General features: G+C 43.8%; 2 protein-coding genes across 8 annotated transcripts in view; one reads left to right on the top strand and one right to left on the bottom strand.

The window, feature by feature from the left end:
* SPATA6L (spermatogenesis associated 6 like) overlaps positions 1-6,909 on the bottom strand; it is a 93,897-nt gene extending 86,988 nt beyond the window's left edge. For 6 of the 7 annotated variants that reach the window (XR_016037810.1, XR_016037811.1, XR_016037813.1 and 3 more), the window contains exons 1-3: positions 6,830-6,909; positions 6,603-6,647; positions 216-353 (exon numbers count right to left, since the gene is read on the bottom strand). Coding sequence is in view for 1 of the 7 variants with exons in the window: in XM_088837910.1 (XP_088694036.1) it covers positions 216-353; positions 6,603-6,641 (177 nt within the window). In the remaining 6 variants the exon portion in view is untranslated. Of the gene's footprint in view, positions 1-215; positions 354-469; positions 606-6,602; positions 6,648-6,829 lie in introns of those variants that run through there. The other variant, XR_016037814.1, reaches the window with a different exon arrangement.
* On the top strand, positions 685-3,808 carry PLPP6 (phospholipid phosphatase 6). The gene has a single exon (XM_055428291.2). The coding sequence runs from the start codon at positions 685-687 to the stop codon at positions 1,552-1,554; it is 870 nt and encodes a 289-aa protein (XP_055284266.1). The 3' UTR covers positions 1,555-3,808.
* Positions 6,910-12,717: the final 5,808 nt, after the last annotated feature.

The following is a 12,717-nucleotide window of genomic DNA, read 5'->3' as shown; positions in this document are numbered from 1 at the left end:
ACTTACTAGTTTGACAGAACTTGGCTCAGATCTGGGACTCAAAGCAAGTCCTCCAACAATGCTTCTGCACTGTGCTAAGGTGCCTTCATGTAATTTTTAAAACAAAATTTACAAAATAACTTTATAAAAGCTGTGTTCTTTATAAGAACCAGTAAATGATCTTCAAACAACAGAATTTGAATTTCTTTATTTAGCAATAAGAAAGTCAAGATCACCTTTTCAAACCTCATGCTTCGCTGAATCATAATAGGGAACAGAGAGGGAAAGCAGTCTGTCTCCAGGTACTGATTCAGGAGGTAAACTCCAAGGAACACAGCATGCTTGTCAGGAAGGAACACCCCTGGGCAAGAAATCTTAACAAGAGAGAGAGAGACAGAAAGGGATTTGTTTTGTTTTGTAAAGGCTCTATTTTCCCTAACCTCCCACAATGGCAAATCCCCCCCACCTCCCCACCGCCATCAACTCTCACCTTCTTCTCTCACAGCACCAACCTCCCCTCTCCTCCCCTTGTGCAAACTGAAAATTCCAGTTTCCTCCCACGTCTCCGCCAGGTGTCACAATCGTTCTCTCCCTGGCTCCTCTCCCCGCCCCTCCAGGATGGCAGTGCGGAAGCGGAAGAGGCTGCAAGGCTGGGAACCTTCTTCTTAGGCCGGCCAGGTACTGCGGTTCGGGCTGCTCGCCACGATGCAGAGCCCACGAAGGAACGCTGAGGGACGCCCGCTGGGCACCTGCGACCCCAGCAGCAGCGGCAGTCCGGCCCATGGCGGCGGCAGCAGATTCGAGTTCCAGTCCCTGCTCAGCAGCCGCGTGCCGGGCGCCGACCCCACCAGCGCCCGTCTCCGCGCGTCTGAGAGCCCAGTGCACCGCCGCGGTTCGTTCCCCTTGGCTGGGGCGGGCTCCTCTCAGGCGCTCCCGCCCCAGCTGCCCGAGGAGGACCGCATTGATCTGAACCCGTCCTTCCTGGGCATCGCCCTGCGCTCCCTACTGGCCATCGACCTGTGGCTGTCCAAGAAGCTCGGGGTGTGCGCGGGGGAGAGCTCGTCCTGGGGCAGCATGAGGCCCCTTATGAAATTGCTGGAGATCTCGGGACACGGCATCCCCTGGCTGCTCGGCACCCTCTACTGCCTGTCCAGGAGCGACAGCTGGGCCGGGCGCGAGGTGCTGATGAACCTGCTCTTCGCCCTGCTGTTGGACCTGCTGCTGGTGTCCCTGATCAAGGGGCTGGTCCGCAGGCGCCGCCCGGCCCACAACCAGATGGACATGTTTTTCACTGTTTCGGTGGACAAGTACTCCTTCCCTTCAGGCCATACCACCAGGGCCGCCCTTGTGTCGCGCTTCATCCTGAACCATCTGGTGCTGGCCATTCCCCTGAGGGTGCTGGTGGTGCTCTGGGCCTTCATCTTGGGTCTCTCCAGGGTCATGCTGGGGCGACACAATGTCACTGACGTAGCTTTTGGCTTTTTTCTGGGCTACATGCAATACAGCATCGTGGATTATTGCTGGCTTTCACCACACACTGCTCCAGTCCTCTTTGTACTGTGGAACCAACCGTGACACCATCTCTTTCACTGTGGCACCAGGACATCTGAAGGTTTCCACCCGTGATGATACTGACATAAACCAGCAGCCATCATGCTTGCCCCTCTAAGGACATTTCAGGTTTCCTTTTGGGATTTTAAGTGTCCTATCATCTTAATGGGAGAAGGCAATGGCGATGGGTTGCTAAGCTACAGCACAGTGCTGACCATTACTGATCACAGCCATGTTACAGAAAGCAAAAAAAAAAAAACTCTATCATATACTTATTCAATAACTCTTTATCTCTCCAGGAAAACTTTAAAGAAACCAAGTTGGAGTGATTATAATGTTGCTGCTTCTTAAAAGGTGACATCAGAAAATTTTGTAATCCTGGAAGTCAAGATATCACCTGTAAATTGAACTTTGAAAAAAAGAAACTTCAGTCTGTAAATATATACATGCAAATGAGCCACATCCTTATCCTTTTCCTGAGGTAGATTTTAAACAGTATTTTAAGAGTCTACGACATAGCATTAATCACTCAGCTGAGTCTGACTCTTTGTGACCCCATGGGCTGCAGTCCACCAGGTTCCTCGGTCCATGAGATTCTCCAGGCAAGAATACTGGAGTGGGTTGTCTTTTCCTACTCCAGGGGATCTTCCTGACCCAGGGATCGAACCTGAGTCTCCTGCGTCACCTGCGTGGATAGGCGGATTCTTTACCACTGTACCACATGGGAAGCAGAGGTAGATTTTAAGAGCCTGTGACATAGGTTTTTCTAATTTATTCTGACAATATGTTACTATAGTTGGGGAGATTTCTTCTTAATCCTGATTTTCTTGGCGACTTTTTTAGTTTTGTCTCTTCCATCTTCACAGATTGGGTAGTGGAAAAGAGAGATTACAGTACAAATATTTCTCTCCTTTTCCTCTACCTCCTCAAAGATCTTTAAATAGGTATTTCCCACTACCCTAATATTATCCTTCTGCATTTAGAGAACAAGCCAAGAACTTACCTGAAGAAGAAACACTTAAAAGTGGGCATATCAACAGTGCTCATAGAAAGCAAAGATGGGCTTACTGCCTCCGGCTTAATTATTTTGACAGCAAACAGCATGACATGACAGGACAGAAAAGCGAAGTCACTGAGGAGGTCAGAGGAACTGAGTCTTGGAGGCAGGATCACCAAATACTTTATCAGTGGACCAACAAGGAAGGAGATGGGCCCTGCTGCCTACCATCTCTACTGAATAAAGAATAATGCTTCTTTATGAGGTAATAAAATGGAGAAATAACTTCTTTGCAATGTAAGAGCATAACCTTTCAAATATATACCATAAGGATGACCCTGTATATTAAAGCTTTTCATGTGGAATTCCGTTTCTCTATATAAGCACACTTTAGGTAACAATATTTAACTTGAAATTCATCAAGTGGAGCATACCATCAAGTGTGCTATACCAGGCACAAAGTATAACTCCAAGATTTTCTGCTTATATTGACCCTCATAATTAAAGTAGTTTATCCATGGTGCCTCCCCAGTTCACAAGACCAAAGACCACCAAACACAGGGTGAACTCTGCTTATTATTCCTTGACTGGGAAAGACTGACGAAGGTGTGTGCTTTAAATGCTGCTATGCCTGAAAATATGACCCTTTAAATTACCTATGGAATTGATGTCTTTAGATAATCTTAATAACTAATTATTTCATATTTAAAAATAGGATGATGACATTTGATCTATCAAATAGACGTACACATAGGAATCTGGAGAATGGCTGTGACAGGTAGGTTCTGACTGGATAGAAGTGTGAATTTTCCAGTGTTTGAGGAACACTGAAAAAGGAATAGCTACTCTTCAATACAGAAATTATTTGCATTCTCACAACATCCTGAACACAGACTACCTCTTCACTTCTTGAATCAGCCAAACTGTGACACTCTAGGTGGTTTCCTTTATTTTTAGCCTTAACAGAGATCCTTTAACTGCAGCAATCTTCAGCCCAGATATTTGGAAAAAATATTTCCTCTTGCAGGATCCACAGGTCTGAATAATGGGAGGTCAGAGTTAGGCTCACCTTATTCCTGATTATTTTTTTGTAATCCCCTATCTTGATTGCCGAGGCCTGAGTTTGCTGGTTTTTAAAGCACAGATCAATTCATCTGGTTTGTTTTTGTGGGTTTTTTTGGAGTATACTAAGTACTGTAGAGTAAAAAAAAGAAAAAAAAAACTGATTCTACTGTTAATTAATTGTACACTGATGAATTCCTTTTAAAAGTCAAAATAAAATTAACCAGTAATGTTGAATGACGTGAGATGAAAACTTGTTTATTTTTGCCTTGATAAGGAGGAAAACTGATTTACCACTCAGCTTCTCATGAATTCCTTCTTCTTACTGAACAATTGTGAGAGTTCACAACTGATACAACACACTTGATATAGTCAGTCCTATTTGCTGTCAGCGAAGTGGGTCAAATCCAGGAAATTTCCATCTTTGTTTCAGAGCAGCACATAAGAGGAAATCACAGCACTTGTCACTTATATGGAGGTCAGTCCTGGGTGTTCATTGGTAGGACTGATTTTGAAGCTGAAACTCCAATACTTTGGCCACCTGATGCAAAGAGCTGACTCATTGGAAAAGATCCTGATGCTGGGAAAGATTGAGGGCAGGAGAAGAAGGGGACGACAGGATGAGATGGTTGGATGGCATCACCGACTCAATGGACATGGGTTTAGGTGGACTCCAGGAGTTGGTGATGGACAGGGAGGCCTGGCAGGCTGCAGTTCATGGGGTCGCAGAGTTGGACACAACTGAGCGACTGAACTGAACCAGATTTTCCATGGTTGGAAACTGTTGATCTTGGGCTTATAATCATATCCAGTAGAAAAGTCCCATATAGCTTTCAGGGAAAGCCATATGACAGTCTGTCACCAATTACAGGATTGGAAAATGGAAGCTGAAATAAGGAATCAGTTCAGTTCAGTCACTCTGTCGTGTCTGACTCTTTTCAACCCCATGGACTGCAGCATGCCAGGCTTCCCTGTCCATCACCAACTCCCAGAGCCTGTTCAAATTCATGTCCATCGAGTTGGTGATGACATCTAACCATCTCATCCTCTGTCGTATCCTCCTCCTATTTTCAATCTTTATCAACATCAAGGTCTTTTCCGATGAGTCAGTTCTTCGCATCAGGTGGCCAAAGTATTGGAGTTTCAGCTTCAGCATCAGTCCTTCCAATGAATATTCAGGACTGATTTCCTTTAGGACTGACCAGTTTGATCTCCTTGCAGTCCAAGGGACTCTCAAGAGTCTTCTCCAACACCACAGTTCAAAAGCATCAATTTTTTGGTGCTCAGCTTTCTTTATAGTTCAACTCTCACATCCATACATAACTACTAGAAAAAACCATAGCTTTGACTATATGGACCTTTGTCAGCAAAGTAATGTCTCTGCTTTTTAATATGCTGTCTAGGTTGACCATAGCTTTTCTTCCAAGGAGCAAGCGTCTTTTAATTTCATGGCTGCAGTCACCATCTGCAGTGATTTTGGAGCCCAAGAAAAGAAAATCTCTCATGGTTTTCATTGTTTTTCCATCTATTTGCCATGGAATGATGGGATGGATGCCATGATCTTAGTTTTCTGAATGCTGAGTTTTAAGCCAACTTCTTCACTCTCCTCTATCACTTTCATCAAGAGGCTCTTTAGTTCCTCTTCACTTTCTGCCATAAGGGTGGTGTCATCTGCATATCTGAGGTTACTGATATTTCTCCCGGCAATCTTGATTCCAGCTTGTGTTTCATCCAGTCCAGCATTTCGCATGATGTACTCTGCATATAAGTTAAATAAGCAGAGTGACAATATACAGTCTTGACGTACTCCTTTCCCAATTTGGAACCAGTCTGTTGTTCCATGTCCCATTCTAACTGTTCCTTCTTCATCTGCATACAGATTTCTCAGGAGGCAGGTAAGGTGGTCTTGAAGAATTTTCCACTGTTTGTTGTGATCTACACAAAGGCGTTGGTGTAATCAATAAAGCAGTAGATGTTTTTCTGGAACTCTCTTGCTTTTTCTACGATCCAATGGATGTTGGCAATTTGATAATAAGGAATGACTTATTTGATAATAAGGAATGATAATAAGGAAATAAGGAATGACTGGCCGCAAAGAGGAAAAAGGAAGTCACTCTGCCGAAGCACCTCACTTAAGCAGGATTCAGTGGATAATTATTAAAGTTATTGATTGATATCCTTTTTGGAATTAGCAAGCCAGAACCATCTGTAGGGGAAGTAGCTTAGAAAATTTTTGACTGGTTTATAGAGGTGGCAAATTATCAGGACATGATGGGGCTTTTTGAAAGTAAAATCTTCCCTGGTTATTTAAAGGAGGGGCTTTTTAATCTCAGAAATCTGTATCCCATAAAATAAAACCCTTCTTGGGACTTAATGCAAGGTTGTTTTAAATGAATAGAAAAACTTCACATAAAGCTAAGAAAGAAGTTGGCTTGGAGTGGGGAAGGGAGGGCAGTGGAAAGAGGCTGATCCAAATTAAAGGTTCAGTTCAGTTCAGTCGCTCAGTCGTGTCCGACTCTCCGCTACTACATGAATCACAGCACGCCAGGCCTCCCTGTCCATCACCAACTCCCGGAGCTCACTCAAACTCATGTCCACAGAGTCGGTGATGCCATCCAGTCATCTCATTCTCTGTCGTCCCCTTCTCCTCCCACCCCCAACATTTCCCAGCATCAGAGTCTTTTCCAGTGAGTCAACTCGTCGCATGAGGTGGCCAAAGTATTGCAGTTTCAGCTTTAGCATCAGTCTTTCCAATGAACACCCAGGATTGATCTCCTTTAGAATGGACTGGTTGGATTTCCTTGCAGTACAAGGGACTCTCAAGAGTCTTCTCCAACACCACAGTTCAGAATTAAAGGTTAGAAAGTCAGAAAGACCAATGTAAAGAATCTTAGGGACAGAGATTCAATTAATGATGTGTGTGGGGCGAGGAGTGGTGAAAAAGACAGGGAAAAAGAACCCCGAGGAAAGAGTGTGATTTGGGGCAGAGGGGAGGTTCGTCGATCTCTCTTACCGCCCGGATCTGAAGTTCCACCACCACCTCCAAAGGCATAGTTCCCTACGTGGGTGAAAGGGCAGCAATGAAAAGATACTTTTGTACTGAGCCTTGGAGCGATTTTCTTAGTTTAACTCAATGCCTGGAGCAAATGTTCCCAGCAGTTTCCACAGACCCCCACCCCCTTGTAACCCCATCAGTCCCCCGCCCCCAGCCCAGGTCCCTCCCACCAGGACGGGTCTCACACGCCAGGAGCTGGAGCCAAGGCTTCCAGAAGGCAGAAGCGTCGCGTTGCCATGGACACTCAAACGCGCACCCTTCCACCCTGGAATGCGCCAAAGGTTTCTGCGCAGGCGCGTGAGCCTCCAGCGCGCCACTTGGAACTCCGCGTCCCAACATTAGCTTCCCAGACTGCACGCTGGTGGGAGGGCGTGTCCCTGTGTACTGCCCCGGTCGCCTGATCAAGAGATGCCAAGAGTCCTAGTTTCCTTTCTGCCACTCTTTCCATCAACTCGTTAGGGCCCCAATCACTAGGTTAAAATATTTACAGTGTCCATTCTCAAAGTTGAATGTGATCATAGTTCCCTTATGATTTAAAGCGCTGCCTGTTTTTAGTAGCTATATGACCCCCAAGCCCTGGAAATTCTGTAACAATTCCAATTAATATAGATGGGGTTTCCCTGGTGGCTCAGTGGCAAAGAATCTACCTGCAATGCAAGAGAGGCAAGAGACGCGGGTTTGATCCCTAGTTTAGAACTATCCCCTGGCAAAGGAAAGAGCAAGCCACTCCAACATTCTTGCCTAGAGAATCCCACGGACAGAGGAGCCTGGTGGGCTACAGTTCATGGGGTCGCAAAGAGTCTGACACAACTAAGCACAGCATACAGCACAGCAGAAGTACTCTCTTGCTTATGAAATGTTACCTCCTCATATTTGGTTCAGAAAACATGGCCACCCACTGTCAATAAGAAATGAAACCCATGTTAACTGAAAATGCAAGGACAATTCTTAAAGAAGTTTAAAAGTTAGGTATCCTGTTTTAGTCACAATAGAAATATTTTTCAGTCTCTCCGCTGGGGTTTAGTTAACTTAGAGCAAGCACTGAATTACATTATCTCCCAATCAGTAGTTACCATAGTTGCCAAAGCCAGGGTTACACTGTAAAAACCATCAGAGGTAGAAGGCAAGGCAAAGTTCTTAAACAGAAGAGAAAAAAGCAATTTTTTCCTATTCACTGTATTTAAGACAAAAAAGAAGGAAAAGAGGAGGGAATGGCTGCTTCTAGCCACTCAAAAAAAAAAAAAAAATCTGGGAGGGTCAATCAGTTCAGTTCAGTTCAGTTCTGTCCCTCAGTCGTGTCCGACTCTCCGCGACCCCATGAATCACAGAACGCCAGCCCTCCCTGTCCATCACCAACTCCCGGAGCTCACTCAAACTCATGTCCACAGAGTCGGTGATGCCATCCAGCCATCTCATTCTCAGTCGTTCCCTTCTCCTCCCGCCCCCAACCTTTCCTAGCATCAGAGTCTTTTCCAGTGAGTCAACTCGTCGCATGAGGTGGCCAAAGTATTGGAGTTTCAGCTTTAGCATCAGTCCTTCCAATGAACACCCAGGATTGATCTCCTTTAGAATGGACTGGTTGGATCTCCTTGCAGTACAAGGGACTCTCAAGAGTCTTCTCCAACACCACAGTTCAAAAGCATCAGTTCTTCAGTGATCAGCTTTCTTCACAGTCCAACACTCGTCCAAAGCTCACATCCATACATGACCACGGGCAAAACCATAGCCTTGACTAGACGGACCTTTGTTGGCAAAGTAATGTCTCTGCTTTTTAATATACTATCAAGGTTGGTCATAACTTTCCTTGGGAGGGTCAATACTCTCTCTAAAAAGCAAACGACAAAGTGTATTGGAATTAGTCATTTGTTACTAATATTTTGCATTAGAGACTTATACAAATAGTAGAAATTTGAGTGTAGAAAGATAACCTGAGACAAGAATTAAGTATTCATTTTGGTAACCAGAATGCCTTTCCCTAGGGAAAAACTCATGATGAACGAAGATATATTGTGTCCGTATCCAGTCCTCAATGATCTGTCTGTCTGCATATAGAGAGGCACACCAGTGGGTACTTACAGTACCTAGAGCACTGATTTGTCAGCTCACAACAGCTTGCTAGCACCCTTACTAATGCAGTTATATACAGGGACAGGACCTGCCCTGACCCTCACAAGTACATCATCAACACCAATGCTAAGATATCAAGGAGACTGACAAACAAAACCTGAATATTAAATATGTACATGGCTGGACATAATAGAAGGGAGGAGTCAATCTTTCTTGACAACCTGCAAAATGCTAGGGTTGCATATGGGAATTAAATTCACTCCCACAATAACCTTATCCTTATTTATAGATGCAGAATCTGAGGCCAGACAGCCATTTGTCCAACATCACACAGTTGAAGGGAAGAAGGCACCCTTGAATCCAGGTGTGCCCTACCATGTCACTGCCCTTGCAACAATCTATTGATCCCAAGACACAATGTCCCATTCTATGCTCTTCCTAGCCCTTAACTGGACTCTTCTCGCTTAACTGAACTCTCCTTGATAAAACTGAAATCTCCTTGCTTGGCTCCTAAGACACAGCCCTTTTCTGGTTTCCCTCCAACTCTGTGGCCATTTTTCCTCTGTCTCTTTTCATCCTTCTCTCCCTGGCTAAGCAGTGTTTCTGGTTCTTTCTTTTCCTCACTCTGCATTCTTTATCGGATATCATCTGATGTAGGTATGGATTACCAAATGTACACAGATTTACATATCCCATACAAGCTTCTCTTATGTTCTCCCAGACAAGGTGGAATCTATTACATATATATATATGTGTGTAATACATATTACACATACTACATGTAACACATATTACATATATATGTATGTATGTGTGTATGTATATATGTATGTGTATGTATGTATATGTGTGTGTGTGTGTATATATATATATATATATATATATATATGTTTTTGTTTCTCAGTCGCTAAGTCGTGTCCGACTCTTTGCAACCCCATGGACTGCAGCACACTAGGCTACCCTGTCCTTCACAATCTTTTGGAGTTTGCTCTTTCTTTTTGTGTGTGTATGTGTGTATATATAAGGAAATGGCAACCCACTCCAGTATTCTTGCCTGGAGAATCCCATGGACAGAGGAGCCTGGCAGGCTATAGTCCAGAAAGTCTCAGGAGTTGGACACAACTTATCAACTAAACCACCGTGTGTGTGTGTGTGTGTGTGTGTGTGTGTGTGTGAGTATTCTCTTTTTGGCAACTGCAACAACAGCAGTTTTCATTTGTTCCTGTGATTGTTGATTACTATTTGACTTTGTGAACTGTCAGCTCTGCATGGCTAAGAGTTTATATCCTAAATACCTAACACAGTAGATGCTCAATAATTATCCTGATCAGATGTTAAGTACAGAGATGGTCAAGCCAGTCTATAGGGTTTAAAGTACATGCATAACAGGAGGGCCCACCACTACAGTGCAAACTAAATACACAAAATAGGAAAGGACTGAGCACAGCTACTTGTGCTAATCTGCCATAGGGGTATTTAATGAATTGACAGGAAATATTTATACTCTGTTCATTTTCCCCATCACAGTTACTTGAGGCACTCAACTGTAAGAGAGATGCAAAAGTTGCTACATATACAATGCCTCTGGCACATATGGCCACCTCCACTTGGAGACCAAGCAAAACCATTGGACTGTCACCACTTACAGAGACTGGCTTTACTAGCTGCGTAGGCACCTGAGTAGGTGGCAGAACTGAACAACGCTTATTCCCAAAGTGTTTCTGCAGTGCATTCTGGTCAGCAGTGAAAACAGAATTGCAGAAATGACACATCAGTAATATATCCTACTCATATCGTGGCCACTGCCAAGAAAATGGTGCATGCCCCAGAGGAGAATTTTCCAGAATTCATTTCAATGAGCAAAGAAGAAAAATATGAGAGAGAATTATAGCTGAGATTTTCCTTTTATCTAAAATAATTTAACTATAGAACACCAAATTGTAAACATTTATTTTCAAATAATGTAGGAAGGAGAATTAATATGAGGGAAGGAAACTGTTTTTAAAAAAGGGAAGTACTAATAGCAGGAATGTCTGAAAATACATTCATACGTTGTTATAGGAGTGTAAATACATAAAGTGTATTAATTTCCTATGACCACTAAAACAAACCACCACAACTTCATGACTTAAAACAAGAAAAATGTATACTTTTTCATTTTGTGTGTCAGAAATCCAACACAGAGCTTTAAAAGCAAAATGTGAGGGCTTCATTCCCTGCCTTTTCAAGGGGGCTGCCTTCATTTTTTGACTCACAGCTCCCTTCCTTCATCTTCAAAGTGAGCAACATTGAACCAAGTCCTTTTCATCCTACCATCTTTCTGGTTCCACTTTTAAGGACCTTTGCAACAATACAGGACCCACTATATAATCCAGGTCAATTTCCCAATTTTGAGGTCAGCATATTAGAAATCTTAATTCCATCTGCAAGTTGATCTGTCATGGAAGGTAACAATATTCCCAGGTTCCAGGGATTAGGAGATGGATATCTTTGGGGCCATTATTCTATCACATATAACTTCTCTGGAATGCAGTTTGTTAATATCTATCAAAAATTTTTATTTGACTCAGAAATTCTACTGCTATTAATAGGAATACATATATATAGGTATACTTTCATAAGTATACAAAAACATACGCTGCAACACTATTTGTAGCTAAAAAATACTGGAAACCATATAGAGGTTCATTCAGTTCAGTTCAGTTCAGTCGCTCAGTCATGTCCGACTCTGCGACCCCAGGAATCACAGCACACCAGGCCTCCCTGTCCATCACCAACTCCTGGAGTTCATTCAAACTCATGTCCATCGAGTCAGTGATGCCTTCCAGCCATCTCATTCTCTGTCATCCCCGTCTCCTCCCACCCCCAATCCCTCCCAGCATCAGACTCTTTTCCAGTGAGTCAACTCGTCGCATGAGGTGGCCAAAGTATTGGAGTTTCAGCTTCAGCATCAGTCCTTCCAATGAATACCCAGAACTGATCTCCTTTAGAATGGACTGGTTGGATCTCCTTGCAGTACAAGGGACTCTCAAGAGTCTTCTCCAACACCACAGTTCAAAAGCATCAATTCTTCGGCGATCAGCTTTCTTCACAGTCCAACTCTTACATCCATACATGACCACAGGAAAAACCATAGCCTTGACTAGACGGACCTTGGTTGGCAAAATAATGTCTCTGCTTTTTAATATGCTATCTAGGTTGGTCATATTTAAGTATGGTCAATTAAATCAACTATGATTAAGCCTCAGTGGTGGCGGCGTGGCACAGGAGCAGCTGAGAGGAGATACCCCACGTCCAAATTCAAGAGTGGCGGCCATGAGGAGATACCCCATGTCTAAGGGCAGGAGCATCAGCTTCCTGGAGCAGCCATGAAGAGACCCCACATCCAAGATAAGAGAAACCCAAGTAAGATGGTAGGCGCTGAGAGAGGGCATCATAGGGCAGACAGACCGAAACCACAATCACAGACAACTAACCAATCTGATCACACGGACCACAGCCTTGTCTAACTCAATGAAACTAAGCCATGCTGTGTGGGGCCACCCAAGACCGACAAGTCACGGTGGAGAGGTCTGACAGAATGTGGTCCACTGGAGAAGGGAATGGCAAACCAGTTCAGTATTGTTGCCTTGAGAACTCCATGAACAGTATGAAAAAGATAAAAGATAGGACAATGAAAGATGAACTCCCCAGGTCGGTAGGTGCCCAATATGCTACTGGAGAAGAGTGGAGAAAAAACTCCAGAAAGAATGAAGGGATGGAGCCAAAGCAAAAACAGCATCCAGTTGCGGATGTGACTGGTGACAGAAGCAAGGTTCGATGCAGTAAAGAGCAATATTGCATAGGAACCTGGAATGTTAGGTCCATGAATCAAGGCAAATTGGAAGTGGTCAAACAGGAGATGTGAACGTCGATATTATAGGAATCAGTGAACTAAGATGGACTGGAATGGGTGAATTTAACTCAGATGACCATTATATCTACTACTGTGGGCAAGAATCCCTTA

The sequence above is a fragment of the Moschus berezovskii genome, chromosome 7, assembly GCF_049115385.1.
Source record: "Moschus berezovskii isolate FMDL1 chromosome 7, NW_MosBer_1.0, whole genome shotgun sequence".
In the NCBI taxonomy this organism is placed as follows: domain Eukaryota; kingdom Metazoa; phylum Chordata; class Mammalia; order Artiodactyla; family Moschidae; genus Moschus; species Moschus berezovskii.
The sequence above is the reverse complement of the archived record's forward strand: the minus strand, read 5'-3'. Positions and strand labels throughout refer to the sequence as shown.

Excerpts from the sequence above, each read along its gene's own strand:
- PLPP6 (XM_055428291.2), top strand. The coding sequence starts at position 685 with ATGCAGAGCCCACGAAGGAACGCTGAGGGACGCCCGCTGGGCACCTGC.